At 40.7% G+C, this 26,451-nt stretch overlaps 1 protein-coding gene across 26 annotated transcripts in view; it reads right to left on the bottom strand.

Annotated features, from left to right (window-relative positions):
* Positions 1 to 26,451, bottom strand: part of CTNND2 (catenin delta 2) — a 967,235-nt gene that overhangs the window by 185,065 nt on the left and 755,719 nt on the right. For all 26 annotated transcript variants that reach the window (XM_035292306.3, XM_035292310.3, XM_017969987.4 and 23 more), the window contains one exon: positions 11,740 to 11,923. In XM_035292306.3, coding sequence (XP_035148197.2) covers positions 11,740 to 11,923 — 184 coding nt within the window. The remainder of the gene's footprint in view (positions 1 to 11,739; positions 11,924 to 26,451) is intronic.

Genomic DNA, 26,451 nt, shown 5'->3' with positions numbered 1-26,451 from the left:
CCATTCTCCTCATATGGGCACTTATTGCTATATACTTTCCTCTAGAGACTGCTTTAAATGTGTCCCAGAGGTTCTGGCACATTGTGTCTTCATTCTCATTGGTTTCGAAGAACTTCTTTATTTCTGCCTTCATTTCGTTGTTTACCCAGTCAACATTCAAGAGCCAGTTGTTCAGTTTCCATGAAGCTGTGCGGTTCTGGGTCGGTTTCTGAATTCTGAGTTCTAACTTGATTGCACTATGGTCTGAGAGGCTGTTTGTTATGATTTCAGTTGTTTTGCATTTGTTGAGCAGTGCTTTACTTCCAATTATGTGGTCAATTTTAGAGTAGGTGTGATGTGGTGCTGAGAAGAATGTGTATTCTGTGGATTTGGGGTGGAGAGTTCTGTAAATGTCCACCAGGTTTGCTTGCTCCAGGTCTGAGTTCAAGTCCTGGGTATCCTTGTTGATTTTCTGTCTGGTTGATCTGTCTAGTATTGACAGTGGAGTGTTAAAGTCTCCCACTATTATTGTGTGGGAGTCTAAGTCCTTCTGTAAGTCATTAAGAACTTGCCTTATGTATCTTGGTGCTCCTGTGTTGGGTCCATATATGTTTAGGATCGTTAGCTCTTCTTGTTGTATCGATCCTTTTACCATTATGTAATGGCCTTCTTTGTCTCTTTTGATCTTTGTTGCTTTAAAGTCTATTTTATCAGAGATGAGAATTGCAACTCCTGCTTTTTTTTGCTTTCCATTAGCTTGGTAAATCTTCCTCCATCCCTTTATTTTGAGCCTTTGTGTATCCTTGCATGTGAGATGGGTTTCCTGGATACAGCACACTGATGGGTTTTGGATTTTTATCCAATTTGCCAGTCTGTGTCTTTTGATTGGTGCATTTAGTCCATTTACATTTAGGGTTAATATTGTTATGTGTGAATTTGATACTGCCATTTTGATTCTAAGTGGCTGTTTTGCCTGTTAGTTGTTGTAGATTCTTCATTATGTTGAAGCTCTTTAGCATTCAGTGTGATTTTGGAATGGCTGGTACTGATTGATCCTTTCTATGTGTAGTGCCTCTTTTAGGAGCTCTTGTAAAGCAGGCCTGGTGGTGACAAAATCTCTGAGTACTTGCTTGTTCGCAAAGGATTTTATTCTTCCTTCACTTCTGAAGCTCAGTTTGGCTGGATATGAAATTCTGGGTTGAAAGTTCTTTTCTTTAAGGATGTTGAATATTGGCCCCCACTCTCTTCTGGCTTGTAGTGTTTCTGCCGAGAGATCTGCTGTGAGTCTGATGGGCTTCCCTTTGTGGGTGACCCGACCTTTCTCTCTGGCTGCCCTTAGTATTCTCTCCTTTATTTCAACCCTGTTGAATCTGACGATTATGTGCCTTGGGGTTGCTCTTCTTGCGGAATATCTTTGTGGTGTTCTCTGTATTTCCTGCAATTGAGTGTTGGCTTGTCTTGCTAGGTGGGGGAAATTTTCCTGGATGATGTCCTGAAGAGTATTTTCCAGCTGGGATTCATTCTCTTCGTCCCCTTCTGGTACACCTATCAAACGTAGGTTAGGTCTTTTCACATAGTCCCACATTTCTTGGAGACTTTGTTCATTCCTTTTTGTGCTTTTTTCTCTGATCTTGGTTTCTCGTTTTATTTCATTGAGTTGGTCTTCGACTTCAGATATTCTTTCTTCTGCTTGGTCAATTCGGCTATTGAAACTTGCGTTTGCTTCGCGAAGTTCTCGTATTGTGTTTTTCAGATCCTTTAATTCATTCATATTCCTCTCTAAGGTATCCATTCTTGTTATCATTTCCTCGAATCTTTTTTCAAATCTTTTTTCAAGGTTCTTTGTTTCTTTGCATTGATTTAATACATGATCTTTTAGCTCACAAAAGTTTCTCATTATCCATCTTCTGAAGTCTAATTCCGTCATTTCGTCACAGTCATTCTCCGTCCAGCTTTGTTCCCTTGCTGGTGAGGAGTTTTGGTCCTTTCTAGGAGGCGATGTGTTCTGGTTTCGGGTGTTTTCCTCCTTTTTGCGCTGGTTTCTTCCCATCTTTGTGGATTTGTCCGCTGGTCGTCTGCGTAGTTGCTGACTTTTTGTTTGGGTCTCTGAGTGGACACCCAGAATGTTGATGATGAAGTATTTCTGTTGCTTGGTTTTCCTTCTACCAGTCTAGCCCCTTCGCTGTACGACTGTTGAGGTCCGCTCCAGACCCTGCTTGTCTGGGGTGCACCTCTAGTAGCCGTGGCACAGCGAGGGATGCTACCAGTTTCTTTTTCTGCTCTCTTTGTCCCAGGATGATGCCTGCCTAATGACAGTCTTTTGGATATAGAGGGGTCAGGGAGCTGCTTGAGGAGACAGTTTGTACTTTATAGGGGTTTAATTGCTGACCTGTGCACTCTGTTGTTCATTCAGGGCTGTTAGGCTGCTATGTTTGATTCTGCTGCAACAGAGCTCATTAAAAAACCCTTTTTTTTTTTTTCTCAAATGCTCTGTGTTGAGGGGTTTGGGCTTTATTTTTGGATGTCCGATCAGGTGTCCTGCGCAGCTAGAAGGCAGACTAGCCACTGTTTGGCTGCCGAGGCTCCGCCCTGCTGTTGTGTGATTCGCGCTGTTCCTGCCGGCTCTGCTGTGGTCTCCGCCCCGCCCTGCGGCGGAGTCTCTTCGTTGTAGCGTGTTGCCTCAGCAACGGCAGGCTGCGTCAGCAGTGGGCGTGTATCTCAGTTGGGGCGGGTTGCCTCGGCAACGGCTGGCTGCCTCAGCAGTGGGCGTGTATATCAGTTGGGGCAGGTTGCCTCCGTAGTGGTGGACGCCCCTCCCCCACAGAGCGTCTCGGACCGTCTGCCCGGGATAGTTTGAAATCGCGGTTTTGTTCGTCCCACTGGGTATCCCAAGCGATCTGTCCCTGCAATCCCCTGGGCTGGGCTACTGTGCAAGTCTCGTTCAGTCTCAAGTCCAGCCCTCTCAAGTCTCAGGTTGCCGGTTCAACAAGGCACCCGGACAAGCGCGCCCTGTGGGGATTGCTGGGTAGGGCCGGCCGCCGCCGCCCCGGCTGCCGGCTTCGCCAGGCAGACCTACTGCCTGGCGTCCCGTGTCTTTTTATACTTGGGAGTTTCCCCGTTCTGTGGGCAACAAAGATCAGTCTGGAAATGCAGCACTGACTCACCGTTTGCGAATTCAACGCGGGCTCCAATCCTGGGTTGTTCTCACAGCGCCATCTTGAGTCCCCTCCCCACTGAATTTCTTTTAAAGTGAGCAATTTGTTTGTACTAATGGAAAAATCCAAATATTCATGTCTTCATAGAAAGAATGACTCTTCATTCACATTGAAAAGATAAAATTAAATATTTGCTTGTCCTTTTAAAAGAAGCCCATATTTGCAACTGAACTATAGGATACATAATTTAAAACAAGTTACAGTTGGAGCGTTCAAAGTTTTATAACTAAGTAGATCAAACTTTGCAGAAATAAGTGATGAAAACTTTAAAAGGGAATAGCAAGATGGGGGATTTTATATTAATCCTTTATGTTTAAGGAGAAATCATTATACTCTCAGTATTTACAGCTTAGGAAAATATAACCGTGTTTGGGAAGAAATTATCCCCATTACTATTTAATGGAACGAAAATGCCGGAAGAACTTTGGATAATGATAGTCCTTTTGAGGAAGAAAGGCCTTCTGAAAGAAATGAAAAATAAAGGTTTTTCAAACTTTTCCTAATGGAAAAAAAAGGGCACATGCAAAATCCTGAAGAGATGAAAAGCTCAAGGGCTACAAGATACAAACTTTAAGCCAGTTTCAAGTAAAAAGCTTTCATATATAAAGAAAGAATGTGTTAGTAAGAGAGAGGTAACTCAGACACGGAGATATTGAACAAAGAAATGTTGTCTTCTGGGGCATTAATTAGGGAAACATATCCCAATTTGTCTGATCTGGGGCATATAATGTGGATCTAGATGCATCAGGCTATCTTATCTTAATGATATTATGCAGGAATTTAAATGCAAACTCCATGGATTCTTCTAATTTTGCAACTAAATGCTAAGTATTACCCTTTCTATGTATGGATATGTTTAGATAGACACACGCTTACCATTTGTGTTATAACTGTCTACAGTACTCAGGACAGTGTCATGCTACACAGGCCTATAGCCTAGGAGTAACAGACATAGCACACAGCCTAGGGTGTGTCACAAGCTTAATCATCTAGGTTTCTGTAAGTGCACCCCATAGTGCTTAGGGTGTTTGTATAAGAATGAAATTGATTCAAGATGCATTTCTCAGAACAGATTCCTGTTGTCAAGCCATGCATGGCTCTAGAAAGCACACCTCTTTCTGACTGGGTGGGAGGAAGTGATCTGGATGTGGTGGGGTTGCACCAGCAACACAGACCTAAGTCCTCGTCACTGGTGGAGCTGCTGAGATGGGCAGCTAACTGTCCTTTCTGAGGAGTTCCCAAGGTCACCTTACTCCTATCCACCCCACTGAACTCTGTCCCCTCCCATTAAAAGGACCATCACTGTTGAGCCTGACTCGATAAAACCATGTCACATCTCTGCTAGACACACTGATCAGGAGAGAGCTGCCTGGCCAGGAGCTTCCTCTGCTCTTGGACCAGGTGTGGGAAAATGGGGTAGAGTAGGGTGAGTGGTAACTGTCTCATCTGTTCCCATGTCCACAAAGAATCCTTCCCCTTTTCAAGAACCTGGATTAAGAGTGCTGAATTCTAATAACCAGTGACAATGAGCTTTTTTTCATGTTTGTTGGCTGCAAAAATGTCTTCTTTTGACACGTATGTTTATTGCGGCACTGTTCACAATAGCAAAGACTTGGAACCAACCCAAAAGCCCATCAAAGACAGACTGGATAAAGAAAATGTGGCATATATACACCATGGAACACTATGCAGCCATAAAAAAGGATGAGTTCATGTCCTTTGCAGGGACATGGATGAAGCTGGAAACCATCATTCTCAGCAAACTGACACAAGAACAGAAAACCAAACACTGCATGTTCTCACTCATAGGTGGGTGTTGAACAAGGAGAACACATGGGGAACATCACACATGGGGGCATGTCAGTGGGTGCAGGGCTAGGGGAGGGATAGAAGGGGGTGGGGGGGATTAGGGAGGGATAACAGGAGAAATACCTAATGCAGATGACAAGGGGATGGATGCAGCAAACCACCAAGGGATGCATATACCTATGCAACAAACCTGCAGGATCTACACATGTACCCCAGAACTTAAAGTCTAATATAAATAAATAAATAAATAAATAAATACATACATACATACATACATACATACATACATACATACATAAACTGTTTACTCTGAGAAAAAAGACTGCTGAATTCATCCTGGGTGCATTGACTCATGCCTGTAATCCCAGCACTTTGGGAGGTTGAGGTGGGAGGATCACTTGAGGTCAGGAGTTCAAGACCAGCCTGGCCAACATGGTGAAACCCCATCTCTACTAAAAATACAAAAATTAGCTGGGCATGGTGGTACATACCTGTAATCCCAGCCACTCGGAAGGCTGAGGCAGGAGAACCGCTTGGAGCTGGGAGGCGGAGACTGCAGTGAGCCAAGATTACACCACTGGACTCCAGCCTGGGCGACAGAGCAAGACTCCTCTCAAAAAAAAAAAAAAAAAAAAAAAAAAGAAAAGAAAAAGGGGGAAAAAAAAGAAGAAGAAAAAAGGAGTGCAGAATTCAGTAGACACATGCCCTTCATGCCAAGACTGGGGTGAGCTTGTTTGGGGCTCATGATACAACACTTCAAAAATACTTTTTCAAAAAGATTTTTTTAACAGATGAATAATATTGGCAGCCAACTGAACTTAACATAAAAACAACAATAACTCCTCTTCTTACCTGTGGCTAATGAAAGAGTAAACCACATAAAATAAATGTTCTTGGAGCTTTGCAGCCAGAGTGTGATTATCATTAACATTACTTTGTGAAGGGGCTTTTTTCAAGGTCACTCAAGAATTAGAGGCACCACGGGACCAAGCGCTCATCCATTATATGGGTTAAAATGACTAATTGAGGGTCTGAGTTTAATTATAATTGTAAGCAAAGGCACAGTGCAGATACTTTGACGGGCTTAATAACATTCTTATGTATACAAAGGTAGATGTAAAAAATTAGGGTTGCATATTGTTGTCCTTCAGGACAAGATGCTGAAGTGGGAACAGAATAATAATAAATAAACGACTCAGCGGCACCAGGAAATGAGCTGTGCAAGTTAGCAAGCTAGCCTTATGAACATACTTCAGCTGGGGACAAAGTCCTAAGTGCCCACGACTAAATGCAATGCGACTATGTAGGAGGGCAGATCACAGTTGTTTTATTGAACTAGCTGCTAGATTAAAAGGTAAAAAAGAATGCTCTGCAGGCTTTTACCCACAGTTCACCCTGAAATGATGATAACGGGCACAATGGGATCTTTAGGATATTGATCAGTGATACTTTAAATGGGAAATGCAGTCATGTTTCACAGAAAATCCAGAAAGCATCAGGTCTGTACACGGCTGCTAGAGTCAACATCCTTAAATGATACTGATATCATGTCACATCCCCTAGTATCAGAAAAATACATGCGCTGCTCAGAAGCTAGTTCAACATCGGGAGGAAAGGGAAAGGTTGGCTCACAAATGAGAGCAGAACACACAGAAACAAAAACAGAGAAACATCTCTGATCTGGGTTGTTTGTTCAGTGTGTGGGGACAGGCAGCGTCTCTGAGTTGTCTGCCTCCTCTTCTCAGCACTGTGTCCTCAGGTGGCTCCCTGGCTTCCTAGCTTAGCAGGCCCTTGGTTGTTTTCTTATTGGAGTGACCATAATGGATTCTTAGGGCTGTCAGAACAGAGTGCCACAAACTGGGTGGCTTTAAACAACAGAAATGTATTATCTCACAGTTCTGGAGGCCAGAAATCCAAAATCAAGGTGCCAGCAGGGCTGTGCTCTCTCTGAAGGCTCTCGGGAAAAATCCTTCCCTGCCTCTTCCTAGCTCCTGGTGTTGCAGCAATGCTTAGTTTTCCCCTGACTTGTGGCTGTGACACTGCAATCTCTGCCTCTGTCTTCACAAGGCCTTCTTCCCTGTGTGTCTCTCTGTGTGTATGTCTCTTTTTATAAGATGACATTCATTGGCTTTAGGACCCAGCCTTATCCAATATGACCTGATCTTCATTAACTAATTATATCTGCAATGACCCTATTTCCAAATAAGGTCACATTATGAGGTTTTGGGTGAATAGGAATTTTGGGGGAACATTTATTCAACACACCACAGTGACTTCCGCCAACATGAGCTTGTCCAGGGTGGAACCAGCTCAATGTTCCCTGGTTAGTGTTCAGGCCATGGTCCCTCAATATATGTTTTTGGTTGTAGGTGATAGTTACAGCAGCCACAGGCTAAGAGGGATCTGATCACACAATGTGCAAGGAAACAACAGTGAGTGCGAAACTGAATCTGTTTCAAGGTCTGAACCTCACTCTATGAAATTCATTTCCCTGACGGACTCCTTAGTCATAAAACAAAGCAGAGAAGACTAACAAAATAACCTCACTTATTCTTACCTCCTAAGCTTCTCCAACATTTTGCCACATTTGTTTGGGATCATATTTTAAAATGTTATTTTTTTGTTGTTGTTGTTAAAAATTGATCTTGAATCTGGCAGAATTGGAGCAAAAGGAACAACTAGAAAATGGAAAAGAAATGAAGAAGGGGAGTGTTAGTGTGCCTGGGATGGGGTGGTGGGGGGTGTGAGGAAGAGGTAGCAGAGGCAGAGTGTAGAGATGAAGCCCTTCCCTTCTGATCACCCATAGTTCTAGCCCCCGCATCCTTCCTCCCCATCCTCCTGGAGTCCCACAATCTAGCTGCCATCATTCTTACCAACTCAAGCCTCCAACAAATTTAAGAGATTTTTTCCCCCATTTCTATCCTTTTTCCTCAGTGACAGATAGATACTCCAGGAACACACAGACAGGTCTGCTTTTTAAAAATTCCATTTCTTGTCCCCAAATGAATTTTAAACAAAAGAGGACTAAGAGCATTAACTTTTCATTTTATATTTCATATGTGCTTAAATTTTTGCTATGTCAACATGATATATCTTCCCATGAAGATTTTCCATTCCTTTCTAAAGCAGGCAAAGCAAGTGTCTCTTCTCTTTCGAATGTTTTCTGTGAAGGTGCCTCCTTCACTAGCCTGGTACCTGGAGGTGGTAGGGAACAGGGTGGGGTTGGGTCATGAAGGGGAGACAGCCACTGATATTGGTACAATATTCGCTGCCTAAAGGAAAGCCTGAAACTGGGCAGAGCCTATTAAGCCTGCATGAAATTGTCTAAAGATAGAATAGTGTCAGCTTGTCAGATTCTGGCTAAGACTTAGGCTTATTTTACTGACTTAAATTTATCTTTAATAAGCTTTTGGACATTTAAGAGCAATATAATTTGCATTCGTAGATTTTTTTCCAAAAAATGAAAAGGTGACCTCTTTCAAAATAGTAATTCCTTAAATTCTTAACTTTGGCTCCCACCCTGAAATAACATAAATAAGACTGAATCCTGCTAGGAACAAAAATCAAGAGTAACGATTTTCAATAATATGACCTGATGAATTTAGTTTTACCTTCCACATACTCCTTCTGCTGGACTTCCAAGCTATACTAGTTTAGGAAATAGTATTCTAGGAAAAAGAGTTTTATTTTCTTTATATATCTCTGAAACAACAGCTACAGAAGTAAACTAAAAATATTAACTTATCTTAAGGTCATGGCAAAAGAAGAAAGGAGTCTGAGTCCTGGAAAAACGATGTCAACATTATCATCTAGAAAATGCCTTAAAATACAGTCTTATCTTAAAACACAAAAAGGCACCCATAGCTCAGTTGTCTACAGGAAGATTAAAGGCGGAGGTCAAGAGAAGAGACTTGCACTGGGCTGAGTGGCTAGCGCTGTCCAAGGTACCTACACACTCCATAGGCCCTAGCAGGAAAGAATTTCAAGTAAGAAAGAAGAGAGAGGGAGAAGACAACTGGCATTTAAAAGCCCAATGATGTTGGCCACATGGGTGCCACTACATTTATTTCTGGGAGCAAATTTAAGGAACCAACAGAAAGGAAAGCATTGCCCTGTCAGCAGTTGGTGGCGGTTGTGTATTGTTTTAAGCACAGATCTGTCAGCAGTCTCCTATCTCATAACTTTGTATGTCCTCTCTGTGTGGTAGGGTGGGAATGGTCTGAAACCAGAGTCAGAATGTAGCTCAAGTCCTGGCTTCACGACTTACTACGCATGAGCTCACTGAGCTTAGGATGCATATGAGAATCAACAATGTATCTAAAGTGGAATTTTCAGGCCCCTGGAAGACAGATTTTATGAATAATAACACTTGCTTTAATTTTATTAAAAAATCTAGTCTCTATTGACGGTGCATCTCAAGCCTCCCTAGAGTCCTTTCAGCACTGTACAGAGTGCTGGCTACTTCTACCCACCATGATGCTTCCCCGTTGCATCCTCTCTATGTGTAGCACAATCTCACCTGATCCTTTAAGCCTTTTTTGGACCATGCCTGGCTGTCAGCCATTTCTTCGCCAGTTTTTCCTCCTGTACTGCCATGATCATAACACTAAAATGCCATTAGGCTGTTGTGCTGAGGCTCACTGGGTGAGTGCCATTTCTTCCACTCAGTTATGGCTTTCTGCAGGGGCAGAGGCTGCCCTATCTCAGCCTCCCTAGCTCCTTCTGGCAGGTGGTCAGCAAAAGCTCCTGGGGTAAAACTGCTGCGTGGCAGAAGCAGCACAGGAGGTCATTTCTTTAATCTGAAAAAATATCTCGGCTTTGTTGGAAAAATGAAAAGTGTACATATACTTGCATACTAAAATCTGAAGTCTTCTATCATGATCTGGACATCTGTGACTGTTCTGGCGTCACAGATGTCGATATGACAAACTAAGCCAAATGGCATCACTTTTTGCTTCTTATTATGTGGTCACTCCTGGCCAGCAGCAGAAGCAGCAGCAAATGTTGAGCTTCTGTATGTGTGAATAGAGAAGGATGTGGAGTCTTTCTCGTCTCACTAAACTGCTCTGGCATCACAACCCAGACCCTAAACTCAGCCTGATGATGTATAAAGGGGACCCGTGAGCCTACACTGGTCTATCTTCTTCATCTACTTTTTACCAAAGGAAGTCAAATGTACTTTCATAAAGGTGGTGGCCTACATCCTTTCAAAGATAAGGAAGACATACTTACGCTATTATATTAATCAGAGAGCATTTTAATGGACAGAGCTAGCCAGGTCCTTATTGACTATAATTGCTTCTGAGGCACTTCTGCAGTCTTCACTAGGGACCCTGGGACTCTAAAAGTAGGGAATGCTAGGAAGGGAAAAACACTTTTAAATAATTATAAATAAGTGAAATAGAAAAAAAAGTCAGGCATGAGAGTTCAGAAGTGCCTACAATTTTAGCTTTGGAGGAGTTATACTTCTTCTGGTTGGACAGAAGTTTTCTAATGGAAAACAGAATTTAAGGGGTTATGAAATGGATGCCTCAGTAGGGGGTTTCAGAGAACTGTATATTTGGCATATGGTAGCACCTATCCAGATAAATCATGTCAGATGTTCATGATTTTGTGACTTGGATGAAAAGCAGAATTGTCAGAGGATTCCCATTCCTGCCGATGAATGCATGTAGATATTAGGGGGGCAGGCTCTTATCTTGCTCTGTGCACACACATTCACACAAACACACACCTCCCCTCTCAGGACTGGAGGTTGAGAGCATTGTGATGAATATTCATGAGATGATGATTATTAATGCAACTGAGGTGATTTTGTTCCTTCTCAGTACAGACCGGTTGTTATACCTAGAAACTGATCAACTATAGGAGAAATGGCAGCTTTGAACCATTCCAACCAAAGCAATCCTGTATGTTTTACTTTTGAAATATAGATTATTCAGCCAGGTATTTTTAATCACCCCTTTTGCCACTATCCCATCAACATCACCCAGCAGAGATTTCCAACTTTGGTACAAAATACAACACCCTCGGGAGCACAGTTTCTAAAGTTTAGAAGAATTACATCTTGATAACTACTCTCCTTCCTAAGAGCAGAAATTAAACAAGACATAAAGTTGATTCTAAGAAATCTCAGTAGATTCCTGAAGCATGGGTAATTTTTGTGAAAATGCATCAGGAGAGAATTACAACACATTTGCTGCTTTTACTATTTTAAAAAACCATTTAATACAACAGGCCTTATTAAAGAGCTATTTCTAAGAATTGTAGATTCTTAGTCAAACAGAGAATTTTTAAAAGGAGAATATTTTTTTTTAAATAGTTACTTGTGACACTTAACCACATCCCTCTGTATCTATTATGGACTCTGCCCAACCGGTCAGCCCGCCTGGCTGTTCCATATGCGTGATATAATGTGAAGGTACTGAGAACTATTGTTTTCGGCCAAAGAAAACGACTTATTTTTGGTTGGAATAAAAATGTTTGTTATTCACCTTAGACCTAAGAAATCGTGTGAAATAAGTCTAACATTGACTAGGGAGAGAGAAATACCTACATGACTTTATTACCAGGTTAGAAATATCTTTTACTAACTTCTTATATTCCATTGCCGCATCAACATTCATCTTTTCGGAATGGTCGGGTCCTCAGCAAAAGAGCCATTAAAGTTATGGAAAGAGACAGTGTCTGGCCAGGGGAAGATGGTGGGAGGAGGCACTCGTGACACAGGACTGACCTTAGGCACCCGGTGGCGTTACGCAGCACCTGTGATGAATGCAGCTGTATTTTCCGATCATCCTGAAGAGGCGAATTTTCCCAGCCTGAGTGAGGGATAATCACTGCGTTGGTCAGTACTGCCAGGGCATCCTGGATGATTGGCATTTTGAGTGCATCACATGAGGAGAGGTTCCAGAGGACTCCTGCAAGAGACACACAAAAAGACCTTTTGGGTGGCCGTGAGTTTTTCTCATCTCAAAACTGTCTTCCTTATTTGAGTTAATGGCATTGGCAGGAAGGATTAAGATACTGTGGACACACATCCTAGAGCTTGCCCTTAATTTTAGAACATTTGTGTGAACCCATTAAAGGCATCCTGTGAAAAATTTGATGAGTGAGCAGAGGAATTATGACATGATTATCTTTATCTCCTCATGAAGCATAATCAAGGTTGAGAGGTCTGATTGAACTGAGGCTATCAACAACGCTTCTGTTCCATTTTCATACAATGGACCCAAGTTACTAAATTCTAACAAAGACCAAAGGGATGTGAAAATTATTTGAAATGGACAACTAGAGCATCTTTGTCTTACCCAAGTACTCAGTGTACACATGTGATTGCTATGAAAGCTAAGTGCTTTCATAAACAACCAGCTACCATGGGTAGGACCTTATGAGAAGCCAGCATCAGGTCAGATGACAACTGGCTCAACAAGCAATTTAAACTGTGGTCCCTTGTGACAGTTTTGTCAGCTTTTCTCTGAAAGCAATGCTCATGGAGGACCTACAGAATGTTACTCCTTAAATAATGACAAAGGGAGCAGTGGGAAGAAGAGGGCACGTCCACAATGAACAGAATGTCACAGTAATTCATGCAGGCAGAGCAAAGCAAAATGTTAAGGACAAATAGAACATTTTAGGCTTATAAATATTTTTTAAATTGAGACATTCTAGAAAAGGTCATAAGCACTGCATATATATTACAACATCATTTGAAAATGCTTTTAAATAATTGTTCTTTTTTGCTGAGAAGAGTATACATAAAGAGAAAAAAGAACAGAGAATAACATTCTATTTTTCTTTGAAAGAAAGCCTGTATATGCCCTCAACCTAAACACGTACCACCATTGCAGATATTGGAAATAAAATACTATAGTTGTCTTTAGAAATAGAACTTCTAGCTTATGTGTTTAATAAGCTTTCAATACATTTTGTTCCATCTACTGTGTTCTGAATAGAACAAACAGAACGTATTTATTTCCAAAATTTGTTTTATTGGTTCCTTGCACTGCACATGTTGAACTATCCAAGGACATTAATAATAAAAATCTGGCTGTTAATAACTAAGTAAGTGACTATAAAAGTAAAGTGACTATAAAGTTCAATAAAATGTGGCTACAGAGACAAACTCAACTGTCTTTAGAAATAACGTTTATTGGAAATTTTATTTAAGTGAATGCAAAGGAAACAAAATGATTTTAGTGCCTGGCAGGCATAAAACCATCCTTCAGTACAAGGGGTTAACTTGAAGGAAATCTAGTTTGTCTGTTTTTTTATGAATAAAAAGTTTAATTGAAGCACAGCCATGTCTGTTCATTTCTAAATTTTTTACATCTGCTTTTGTCCTATAAAGGAAAAGTTGGGTATTAGTGACAGAGACTATGCAGCCCACAAACTGTGAACAATTTACAAACTAGCCCCTTACAGAAAAATTTTGCTTACCCTTGCTTTAGTAAATGTGACCATTTTCTATGCACTTTTGTTTGTGCTTGTATTGCCATTAGTATCCTAAATTGAGTATACAAAAAAATCCTCAGTGGTACCAGAAGGTTCCCAGCATATATTCTGATTTGGACTGATTTGAATACTAGCAATATTAACACATACATTTATTTCTTTTTAAATAAAATACAAAGCCACTTACTCATCCACTGAGAGATGTTTTACCAAATTTTGGTAATCTAAATAATCAAAATGACTTCCTTCATTTCCAGCCTCTCAAAAATGTTCTTTTTAGAGTAAAATAATTGATTTTGTAGTTTCTAACAGTATATTAAAAATAAATTAGTATCTATCACAATATTTAAGAATAACTTTCAGGAATATCACGTTAAGATATTTGTATCTGCTTTTCTAAGTACATAATGCAAAAATACAGGAACAAAATGTGCATTTTTTTCATTCCCAAATCCAGACTTAAAATATCAATGCCTAAAAATTGAGGCTTGTATTTGTTTTAAAATATAGTTGACATCTTTTGCTGTACAGTATATTTCCTTTAAAATCTACATAGCAGCCTGGGCATGAAGGCTCATGCCTGTAAGCCCAGCACTTTGGGAGGCTGCGGTGGGTGGATCACAAGGTCAGGAATTTGAGACACTCCTGGCCAAAATGATGAAGCCCCATCTCTACTAAAAATACAAAAATTAGCTGGGCATAGTGGCAGGTGACTGTAATCCCAGCTACATGGGAGGCTGGGGGAGGAGAACTGCTTGAACCCGGGAGGCAGGGGTTGCAGTGAGCCAAGGTTATGCCACTGCACTACAGCCTGGGTGACAGAGCAAGACTCTGTCTTGGGTAAACAAACAAACAAAAACTAAGTAGCAAAAGAGAAACCTTTGCATTTTTACATGCAATGAATATAAGAGAATCTAAAGGCTTTCTATGAGAATACAGCTATTTTTACTGTTTTCCTACAAACAGAAAAGAGATAGGGAAAGAGAGGAAGGAAATCAAAGAAAACCTAAAGGCCGACAGAAAGTGAAAGAGCGGAAAGGCAGACGCAGTCTGGAATGTCTCTTTACAGGCTGCTCTAGCTCCTTCACCTTTCCCATTAATTCATTAATCGGTGTAACCTAATTCAGAATTATGCACAAACAGAGGTTCACATTCATTCCACCTTTCCAGGCTGTCTCCATCTGCGAGTCACATTGCAATGAGCTGATCGCAGTACTTGATCCATATCTCTGAACCTTCTCTCTTAATTTATAACTGCAATAGACAATGCTTCCTGCACTTATTACAACTGCAATGAATCTCCATCGAACAATTTTATCACCTCTGGATGAAGACTGGGCAAAGTGGATTTAGTGTGGCAGATTTTCTTGAGGGGGAATTCAGCAAACCAGCTGCAGGGGGTCCTCAAAATTTTGAGGTAGATTATCTGGACATTAGACAGGTTTAAGTATAGAAGCAGCAGTTTCTGGAGACAATTGAGATGAAGATTTACATCATCTGGCAGGAGTAAAAAGTGGGAAACAACTGGGAATTCCATATCTTTCCTGCTACACACACACACATGCACTGCACACACACACATACACACACACCCATTAGTCTTGACTGATGGAAGAGAGATTAGTGGAGAGAATCAGACATATCTAGGCATCCTCTGAACAAATGGAAAATAAATGTTTTGCTCCAACTTTTACTTCACTCTCCCTCCCCTTTTGCATAGTGGTCTAAGATATGTCCACAAATTCTTGGATGTTTCCTCCAAATGGTGGAACTTAGTCCTTCTCTCCACGTATGAGGATTAGACTTAGTGACTCATCTGTGACCAATGAGATGGTGGAAGTGAGTGTGACTTGAGACTAGGTCATTGAAAAGGTACTGTGGCTCCCTCCAAGCTCTCTCTTGGATTGTTATTTGAGGGGAAGCCAACTGTCATGCCATGATGACCCTCGAGCAACCTTATGGAGAGACCAGCATGGCAAAGAACTAGGGCTTTCAGCCAAAATTTTGGAAGTGGATTTTCCAACCCCAACCAAGTCTTTGGATGACCACAACCTCATGAGAGACCCTGAGCCAGGACCACCCAAGCCTGTGGCTCTTCCTTGCACCCCTCACACTTAGACAGTGGGTGACATATATGTTGGTTGTTTTAAGTTGCTACATTTTGGAGTAATTTGTTACACAGCAACAGACAATATACCTTTTCTTTCCTACCAAACTCCCATGCTCTCTCTCTGTTGCTTTCTTCTCTCTGGTTCACCTTCCTCTCACTCTGCCTTTCTACAACGGATGGGTTCATTTTTCCCTCTTGCCTCCCAATGACACTTTAATTCTACTTACTCCTCTCTTACCTAAATCCACTTGTTGGCTTATTCCTTCCAAATTCCAGTGTGAGAGTATACAAGCTACAGCAAGGATGATCCAGCTACATTTTGCAACTAAATTTAAAATGTATTTTAAGTGATTAAATATTGAATTTTAAAAAATATATCATTCTTTGTGTTTGCAATTCAATAATTGATTAAACCCTTTACTTTGGACTAATCCTACTCTTATTTCCAATTGCCACTTTAACAAATCACCACATAGGGGCTTGAAAAACACAACTTTATTCTCTGACAGGTTCTGGAGGTCTGGAGTCTGACACGGGCTGGCAGGGCTAGGTCCTTCCAGAGGATCCCGGGGAAGATGTGTTTCCTCATCCTGTCAAGCTCCTGGGGGCTGCCTGCATCGCATTCCTCAGCTTGAGATCTTACATCCCTCTGACTTTGGCTTCCATCATCACATCTCCTTCCTCACACTGACCCTCCCTCCTCCCTCTCATAAGGGCACTTCTGATCACATGGAACCCGTCTGGATAGAATCTCCCCATCTGAAGTCCTCCTAGCTGAATCCTACCTGCAAAGTCCCTTTCACCACAAAAGGTAACACTTACAGGCTCTGGGAATTAAGATGTGGGCTTTTGTTTTGGAGAGTAGGGGCATTATTCAGTCTACTACAAATCCCCTCAAAAAATAACCTGTTATGCTTAAAATAAAATTAAACTTATTATGGTAGTCTCATGATCAGGCCTTTCTCTAAATCTCTCAATTCATCTTGAGTCAGATTCATTCATTCATTTGTCCATTCCATAATATTAAGGACCTACTACATGAACGGTTCTGTTTGACATGGAGTGGAGACATCTGTGAAGAAAACAAGCAAACAAAAAATCCCTGTACTCGTGGCCCAGGTATCACATAGCTCTCGTTGCTATGCTTCAGCCATAATGGCCTGTTACTTCTGGAACACACAAGCTCCTTTCTGTCCCAGATCCCTGGACTTGCTGCTGCCTCATTCTGGAACATTCTTTCCTAGATCTTTTCGTGGCCAATCCTTCTTCCATTCACGTCACCTTAAACATGCTAAACTCAGAGAGGCTTTCCTGGATCAGTCTAATCTACCTTCCCAGATGCTTGCTGTCAGATCTCCTATTTAATTTCAGAAACCTCACCACTAACTCATTCTGTCATTTGCTCACTGTTCCATCCTCCAACAGGGTCCCAGGCATGAAATGAAAGCAGTCACTTGTCTGAGTGCCCATCATATGTGAAACACACACAGCTACAGAGTCCCTGGCATACAGAACATGCCCTAATACACAGGAGTGTTCACCAAACAGGCACTAAAGAAAAATAAAAACTAACAGCTGGATGGTATGACCTTATAGGATGCCATGTGCTCTAAGCATCAAACATTCTTTAAGTATTATAGTGCTAGCAAAATGATGCCATGCCGTGAATAAAACAGCAAATGCAAGATGTAATTTCAGAAATAATAAATCCAAATAGAAAAATGTTATGCAAATGGGATTATTTACTTTAAATCTACAGAAATTCTACTTTAAGCTAGTAGAGAAAAATTTATATCACTGAAAAATGTTAATCTGTTTTTTATTAAAAGGCTTATCTCTGCTGCATCATAATTTGGGTAATTTTCTTACATTAACTCCCTGATAATTCTAAATTAACCCAAGTAATACTAAAATTTCAATTTGAAGAAAAACTACAAAATGGATTGAATGTATGCCGATTTTCAGCATCCATAACAAATTGCCCTGTTTGTTTTTATCTGAGGATAATATAAAAAATGGTTTAATATTTTGGTTAATGGTCACTAGAAAATTTTAATTTACCTGATGAAAATATGCTAATTCCTTCCAGATTACAATCTGTAATAAATTTGTTTTATTAGCATTTTTCTTTTATTTCCATCCCATAGCTATCCTTTATCAGTGTAAAATTATTGCTTTTCCAAATATAATTTTGACAGTAAGTTTAATTGAGAAGACATTTACATACACTAAAGATATTTAAAATACAGTTTATTTTTATTTCAGGCACAGAATGGCTCTTTTTTTTGATAGTATCCATATTCATGAGCAATGATTGATTTAATAAAAATTCCTTAATAAAACCTTAATTACTTTCATTTGCTCCTTTATAATGCTTTAATGGAGGGTAATTGTAGTTTCTTTTTACCGAAAGAGATGAAGACTATCTTGGTTAAAAATAAAAATCCAGATGAACAAAAAGCATGTTTTAATGAAAACAAGTTTTACATGTGGTGAAATCAAACACTACCTAATGGGTCTGCAGGGCTTTACTGCAGCCCCCTGGCTGGCATTCAGCTCTTTGTTTTCAATCTCTAGTCCTAAAACAGATCTCCTCATGTGGGTGAGGCTCAAACCAAGCCCACGGGAAAGTGGGGCTTCATTCATTTTAAATAAATGTTTATAAAATGTATTTAAAATAAATTAGTGAATTAAGCATCTACTTCATGTATTTACGAGGATTTATTTTAAACAAATTTGTCGTTTATTCTGGGAGTGATAGTTTGTGTACCTGGGGAGAGGGGAAGGGAAGAGGAGAACACTGGGGATAAAAACGTTAATTTTTTTAAAAAAGCCAGAGTTAGGCCTGGTTGAGGGTGGGAGTTGGGGCGGTGGGGGATAAAGGGGTCCTCACCACTACCTCCTCCACCCCTACCTATTCACACCTTGAGTCCCTAGTGTGTGGAGGTTGAATGATTAAAATATAGAGGGCCGGGACGTCCTGAATTGCTCATGTGCTACCGTGCGTGTGCATTTGCTGTACCAACGAGTATTCGAATGCATATACGCTCTCAACATGTCCCCGAGAAGCAGTGACCCTCAGGAACGGCTGCTAATTGAGATCATGTTGAGAGTCCTTCTAAATGGCAAAGATTCACATACCATACTCACTGAATACTTTCAAAAGATGAAAGCCTTTCTCTTGAGTTGATGTTAGCTAAAGTTCACCAAATGTTGCTATAATAATGGCTCCTTAGGCCAAGGTTTCTTGTAGGAGTCCCAGGGGTTTGTTGACCAGAACAAATGACCTCTACATTTTCCTCCTTAATATTCCAGAAGAGGAACCTGCTGTGGCCTTTGCAGTGGGGATTATGTGAAGGTTGATCCTTTTAGAATTTCAAAGGCCGAATCATCATTCTAGGTTGAGACTCACAGAGCCCGGGATGGGAAGAAAGGGCCTCTAAAGCTGAGAGGCGTGGGAGGCGAAGGGAGAATTGGAGTGCCATGGTCCATAACTGTAAACTATCATTCTACAACTGCCATATAATGCTTCAGGTCCAAATACAGAATTTTTAAAAAGATAATCACTTAAACGCAAATTCTAAGAATTAAGTAGAATTATTCTCGCTCATTTTCAAAATACATACAAAATTTATTTAGCTCCAGAATAGATGAAGAATGAGTTGTCCTTGACATCTGAAAGTAATTCAGATCTTGGCTATTGCATACAAGGCAAATTCTGGCTCAAACTGACTAAATCTACCTGGGTCTTCATGCAATGTTTTATATCTGTAGCTTCAAAAACAACTTTGTTACAAGACACAGCCATCAATACTAAGGTACTATCTCGTTCTGGGCCAGAACTGACCCAGGAAACATTCTGATGCTCAAATTTCACAACTAGCAGCATATATTAAAAGTTTAGATCAAGTTGATAAACACTGAGATGACATGACGCCAGAAGCCATTCACCTTTTTTTTTTTTTTTCTTGTAGACAGAGTCTCACTCTATCACCGTGACGTGATCCTGGCTCACTGTAGCCTCAACCCTCCTGGGCTCAAGCGATCCTCCCACCTCCTTCACTTGAGTAGCTGGGGCTTCATGCATGTGCCACCATACCTGGCCTTTTTTTTTTTTTTTTTTTTTTGCTAGAGACAAGGTCTCACCACATTGTCCAGATTGGTCTAGAACTCCTGGACTCAAGTGATCCTCCTGCCTTAGCCTCCCAAAGTGCTGGGATTACGGGCAGGAGCCACTATGCTTGGCTCTCACCAAAATTTTTGATTAGTTTAAAAAATAATCTTCACTTTTGTTTTCAGAGCCTCAATTAATTTTATTTAAAATTAGGTAATGTTACAGACAAAAGACTATAATTAACTGATTTTTAAAAAATAGAATAACAAAAACTCAGATGTATCTATGATCTCTCTTTTCATTTTAAAATGGAGTATGCATATCCTAGTTTCCTTAGAATTCTTCCATTAAATGTTTACCAAAAAGGCACAACAGATCAGACTCGATTCATGGAAAATGCTGTCTGTCCCAACTGGATGCCTTCCTGCGAGTGACAATGCAGCTACTACTCTAGGAAGGAAACTCTCTTCGCATGGGAATTTTTTTAACCAATTATAATTGAAAATAATTTATATGTCAATGTCTGCTAGTGGCCATCTGTGAAAGTCATGGGTTCATCTTTGATCACAGCATTTTATAAATGAACCATAACATTTCATATTTCTCAATCCCCAGGAGATCAACAGTTAGGAATACAAAATTAGGTTTGTTTAGAACTATAGCCTTCCTCAGCAACCTTGGGTGTGCCAGAACTTTGAAAAAAATGTCTCCAAAGCATGGAGGCTGAGTTGTATCATCTTTGGAAAGTGGTCCTGGAACTCTTTTCCTAAAACTTATGATAAAGATTATTCTTTTTTTAAAAACATATTTTATTGTGTTTTAGGTTTTGGGGTACATGTGAAGAACATGCAGGATTGTTGCATCGGTACATACAGGGCAATGTGGTTTGCTGCCTTCCTCCGCATCTGCTACATCTGGCATTTCTCCCCCTGTTATCCCTCCCCAACTCCCCATCCCCCGCTGCCCCTCCCCTAGTTCCCCCCAACAGACCTCAGTGTGTGATGCTCCCCTCCCTGTGTCCATGTGTTCTCATTGTTCAACACTATACTCTTTTATTTGATAGCTCTCATATTCTTGTATGTGTTGATAAAATGATTTCTTATGCTTTATTATGTTTCTTGGTAGTTTTGTGCTCCAAATTACATGTATTAAATAAAGTAACTTAAGTTTGACTTTTCAACAAATGGCATAATGAGGAAGAGGAGAGAGAGAATGTGTGTGTGAGAGAGACAGAGAGATTTAAAGACAAAATACCCCTACCATCTGATTAAAAAAAAGTAAGTGCAAGAGGTGAAATCAACATAATTTTTGGCCCTGGGTTAAGCAGTACTGGGACAGATATATTTTCCTACCCCTGTGTTAAACCATGCTGAGATTGATAAAAAATAATTTAAGTGCTTTCTCTAGGAAAAACTTGCCTGTGACAGTTTAGGCTGTGAACTAGAGAGCTGGTTTATCAGTAGTCATGGTTTGCTCATCATGACCATTTCAAGACCCTCCCCTCACTCTGCTATCTATCAGTCAAAACTCTGCCCAACCCGATGGTTCCCCATCTTGCAATACCCACCTTAAAATCTCCCAGCCAAGGACCTACCCTCACTATGCTATCTATCAGTCAAAACTCTGACCAACCCGATGGTTCCCCATCTTGCAATACCCACCTTAAAATCTCCCAGCCAAGGACCTACCCTCACTATGCTATCTATCAGTCAAAACTCTGCCCAACCCGATGGTTCCCCATCTTGCAATACCCACCTTAAAATCTCCCAGCCAAGGACCTACCCTCACTATGCTATCTATCAGTCAAAACTCTGCCCAACCCGATGGTTCCCCATCTTGCAATACCCACCTTAAAATCTCCCAGCCAAGGACCTACAGCTTTACAAATACCCTGCCTTCATTTTCCCTTTTGACACTAAGACTGTTTCAAGGGAGCATTTCAGAGCCACTGCAGTGAGGAAGACTACTTACTGCAGTAAATCTAACCAACTCAGCTTTGCTGATCCAAGGGTTTTTATGGCAGTCTTTGGGGAGCTGACAGTTGACAAACCATATAAATTACTGAAAATGGGTGGATGGCTAATGTCATCTTTAGTAACATAGAGTCCGGCAAATTTTTGAATATTCAAGGGATCCATGAACCGTAAAGTCATCACCTTATCTACGTGCATGGAACAAAGGGTATTGAGCTGTTTACAGTTCCATTAAGTACCATAACCCAGAAGTTATGCAGCCAGCACACATCTTGGCAAGGCCCCTAGCTGCCGTTCCAAGCTCTCTGGGTCTCCAGTGAGCAGGCATATATAACCTCTTTCAAAGACACAGACGGCTATTGTCTTGGGGGTTTCTTTTTTATACTATGGATAGCACATCTACCCCATTGGTAGATTGGGGTAGATGTGCTATCCATAGTATAAATGTTATAAAAAAACACCCTGTGGATGTCAAAATAAAGGCTCTAATTGAATTCGTGGAAGCTTGCTTACCCAGGAATCCCTGGGTTGAAGACACTCTTCTAAACTGGGGCCACTTTAAAGAGCACCCTTGGGTCCTATGGCTTTAAAGAAAAGCAGCATTGATGAATACATGGTGGTAGAATGGAAAGAGCGACAGCTTTTTCACAGAGCATCGCTGAACTACATGCCCAAAATAAGATCATACTGAAAAAAAAAACCCACAACACAAATCATAGCCAAAAATATCTAACATCTTTGAGTTCTTGTCGTGCACTAGGGTTTTGTTAATCACCTTACATGTATTAACTCATGTAAACCTTCAACAAAGTCCATTTTACAGATGAGGAAACTACAACATAAAGAAGTTGAGTTACTGGCAAACTCATTCAACTTCTGGGGAAAACGAAGGTCAGATAAGAGTCTGACTGTGATGCATATGAACAATCAGACAAATGTCAGACACATAAATTCGCTACTTGAAATTGGAGGGAAGTGATTTGGTGTGCTACCCTTTGAAGCAGAATACATGAACACAAGAGAATGCTCCACTTTTCATCTTTTGCCAGTTCCCTTTTAGCCCCAGGTAATATAGCTTGAGAAATTTAAAGAAGTCATTTGAGTTCACAGAAGGAAGAACATTGTTTTATAAGTTTTTAATTGACATAAAATTGTATGTATGTATCTTTATAAAACATGATATTTTGAAGTATACATACATTGTATAAAGATTAACCTTAGTTAATTAAGAAGAACTTTCAGTTTTGAAACTACTTTTAAATTATTTTTTCTTGTAAGCATTTAATTCTGCTGACCTCTACTCTAAAACACATACACACACAGCTACTACCTTCTGTGGGAAGCAAGAGACAAACATCAGATTGAGATGAGCGGTAATTAAAAATCCCAATTGTTTACCTATTCACCACACTAATTAGATCTTTTTTTCAGTTAAATCAAAATTCACTGATACTGTATTGGTCCATTTTCATACTGCTATGAAGAAATGCCTGACACTGGATAATTTGTAAAGAAACAGAGGTTTAATGGACTTACAGGTACACATGGCTGGGGATGCCTCACAATCATGTCATAAGATGAAGGAGGAGCAAAGAAATGTCTTACATGGTGGCAGGCATGAGATCCAAATGCAGAGAAACTGCCTTTTATAAAACCATCAGATCTTGGGAGGCTTAGTCCCTGTCACGAGAATGGCACAGGAAAAGCCTGCCCCATAATTCAATTGCCTCCCACTGGGTCCCTCCCTTGACACATGGGGATTCTGGAAGCTACAATTCAAGATGAGATTTGGGTGAGGACACAACCAAGCTATATTAGATACTGTTGCTGTATCATAATAATGCCAATGATGATCATAAGTCCTCACTTCCTGAGCCATTCCCACGTCACAGGCAGTATTTAATTAAATCCTGACCACAACCTTAGAAGAGAGGTACTGCTATTGGTTTCCTTTGTAGATCCATAACTACAGATTAAAGTAGTTACAGAAATCTCCCATGGACAGGTAGCAAACATGAGAGAGAGAGGGCTGGGGTATAAACACAGGCTCTCACACTTTCAATTATATTGCTTCTTCCAGACATCCTATTAAGAGGTTATTTTTCATGGAAAATATGCCATCAGTGGATAATAACATTAACACTCATCTCTAACTTTGGCTGATCATGCTCAAATTTATATTTGAGTTTCATTTCTGTAACTCTGAATGTGAACATTTATTACTGCATATTTTCCTCTAAACATCTTCCTTTCTTCCTTTTAGTTTTTCAGCAGCTATTTCATGAATGCCTGTTGAGACAAGGCATTGCTAGGTACTCTAAGGAGTGTACAGTAAATTAAAAAGAGTCCACTTGGGAAGATAAAATTACACTTGCCCACGGAAAAATAAAATCCACTTTATGGAGTTGTAGACACTAAAGCCCACCATCTGTCAGAGGTGTTGTGTCATGAAAATTCTGGCAGTGAAAAGTCACCATGGGAGGAGATCACAGAAGGTTCTATGGGAGAGGGAAGACTTCAGCTGGCCCCTGAGGTATGGGCAGAATTAGCCGCAATGAGAGGAAACATTCAGGTATCAAGAAAAAGGGAGCCAAGGCTTGCAGATAAGAAAGGGTGATGGATAACAATCTTAATGACTATGGGCCTAATTGTATAGCAGATGTTACCTAAAACATTAATTGAGTAAAAAAATATATTTTTCAACAACAAAACCATACTTACATTTGGACAACTGTAGTCTTACCCTAGAATAGTACTAGATCAGTGAAAAAGTAATTAAAAATCATAACAAAAATGGCGATTACTTTTACACCACAATATTTCTCATCTAATCCACCTGGGGGCCATTAAGAAAGATACGTATGCACTGGCTTCATCTCTGGAAAATCCGGAAGGAAATCTGGAAAGCGATCTAGTGTGGGTCCTGCCACCCAAGATTTTTTTTTTTTTTTAAAGTAGCCAGAATGAGGGACCACGGGAACTGGGAGTTGTTTCATCTTAGTCCTGGTGACTTTAACTGACTTCACCAACATCAGCTTCCGCCACTGAGTTCCTTCTGAGAAACAGGGAAAAAACTCTAAGTTACAATTATAGGAATGTTATTACTGATTTTATACATGAGATCTTCATGCTTTAGCTTCATGATGACTGAACAACTTCATTCATTTATTTATTTGTTCATTCATCTCATTATCCATCCATTCAGTTGACAGAATATTCTTTGGGTCCAGAACTGTTTCAACCCTCAGAGCAAGCAAACCACTGAAGAATTCAGTCTCACAAACATTCAGCAATTTTGGATCAGTTCGTCTGCAGAGCTGGGAAGACAATGACAGGGAAATGAAAGAAGTGGTCTCAAGCCTCAAGGAGCTTCAGTGGATGATAGAGGCTGAAACAAGAAAGCAAACACATGTGGTATGTGGTTAGGGATGCAGATTGGAGAGGAATTACAAAGGTTGATGTGGAGAGAAGACGCAGAGTGGAGCTACGTGGCACTACCAAGATCAGGACCAAGACTAGGATGTCACAAAGCTCATAAAATCCATTAGGCATAGAGAACGTCCTTCTTGGAAATAAAAGGAAGGTCTGTGTGGAGAGAGAAGAGTTGGTGGATGTGTAATGGACACTGAATTCACTCCCTGTTCAAGTAAGTAGCTAGGTTTCCAGCAAGGACTATAGGTGGGACATAGGGCGACATAGGTGGGACCTATGTGGGACATAGGTATTGTATGTTTTGTACCTAAGGGAAATCATTGTGCTTCTGTTTCTTAGAGTTTGGGTGGGGAAACAGATGTTTAATGATCAAATTCAAGGCATTTGATTTTCAACTTCCTACCAGCTCCGTATCTACCATGCTGTAATGTCTGGCACTGCCTACAGTCAGGACTCACATTGCTGTTATAAAAAATGTCAATTCTGCCCGCCTGCGGAATCTCCCGGGCACCTGTCCCCTCTGGCTTGTAGCCAACTACAAGGGATCTGCCAGTGAAAGAATAAGTAGGCAGTTAGAGAGCATGAGGAGAGAGAGAACTGGGGAGTGCAATGCCCACTCCTCTGTGGTGCCCCTGGGGCTGGGAATCCTTGTGGCTAGAGCAGCTTCTCTTCATGGCTCCCAATATTCCCGAGTTATGGAGACTGTGTTTGCTTCCACCGCTTCCCACCACTGAGTCACCAGCTGTTCACCACCCCTAGATCAGTATACCAGCCCTGCCTACTCCTTGGAAGAGTCCCTGCATCGGATTCCATAGAGAATCCCAGCTGAGTGTTCTTTCCGTGTCCTGTAGGAACCCGGATGAGAGCTGATGTGCAAGGGACACTTTCTTAAAAGGGCCTCAGAGCCACTCTAAGAAGTTTCAATTTTATCCAACAAGTGCAGTGGGATGTCATTAAGCAGGTAACTGTCATAATTGGGCTTTTGTGTTTGTTTTATAATGTTTCCTTCCTTCTTGGCGGATCAATAACATTAAATAACAAAGTACAAGATACATTTCCAATTGGAGCTACAAGGTTAAGTTTTGAAAAAATCTCTAATTAAAAATTAAGATGAAATCCCCCATAACATACAGTTAATAACTTTCACGTGCACAACTCACTGCTGTTTAGCATATTCACAGTGATGTGTGGCCATCGTTTCTACCCACTGCCCAAACATCTCTGTCACCTCAAAAGGATGGTTGGTTTTTACACCTCATTCTGGAGGCATGCAGAGAGAACAGGCTGAAGTGTGGTAAAAAGAATCGGGAAGGCGAGCTAGGAGGCCACTTCAGAACCCCAAGGGAGAAATGGCCAGCAGAGATG

The sequence above is a fragment of the Callithrix jacchus genome, chromosome 2, assembly GCF_049354715.1.
Source record: "Callithrix jacchus isolate 240 chromosome 2, calJac240_pri, whole genome shotgun sequence".
Classification (NCBI taxonomy): Eukaryota; Metazoa; Chordata; class Mammalia; order Primates; family Cebidae; genus Callithrix; species Callithrix jacchus.
Note: the sequence above shows the minus strand (reverse complement) of the source record. Positions and strands in the feature narration are given on the sequence as shown.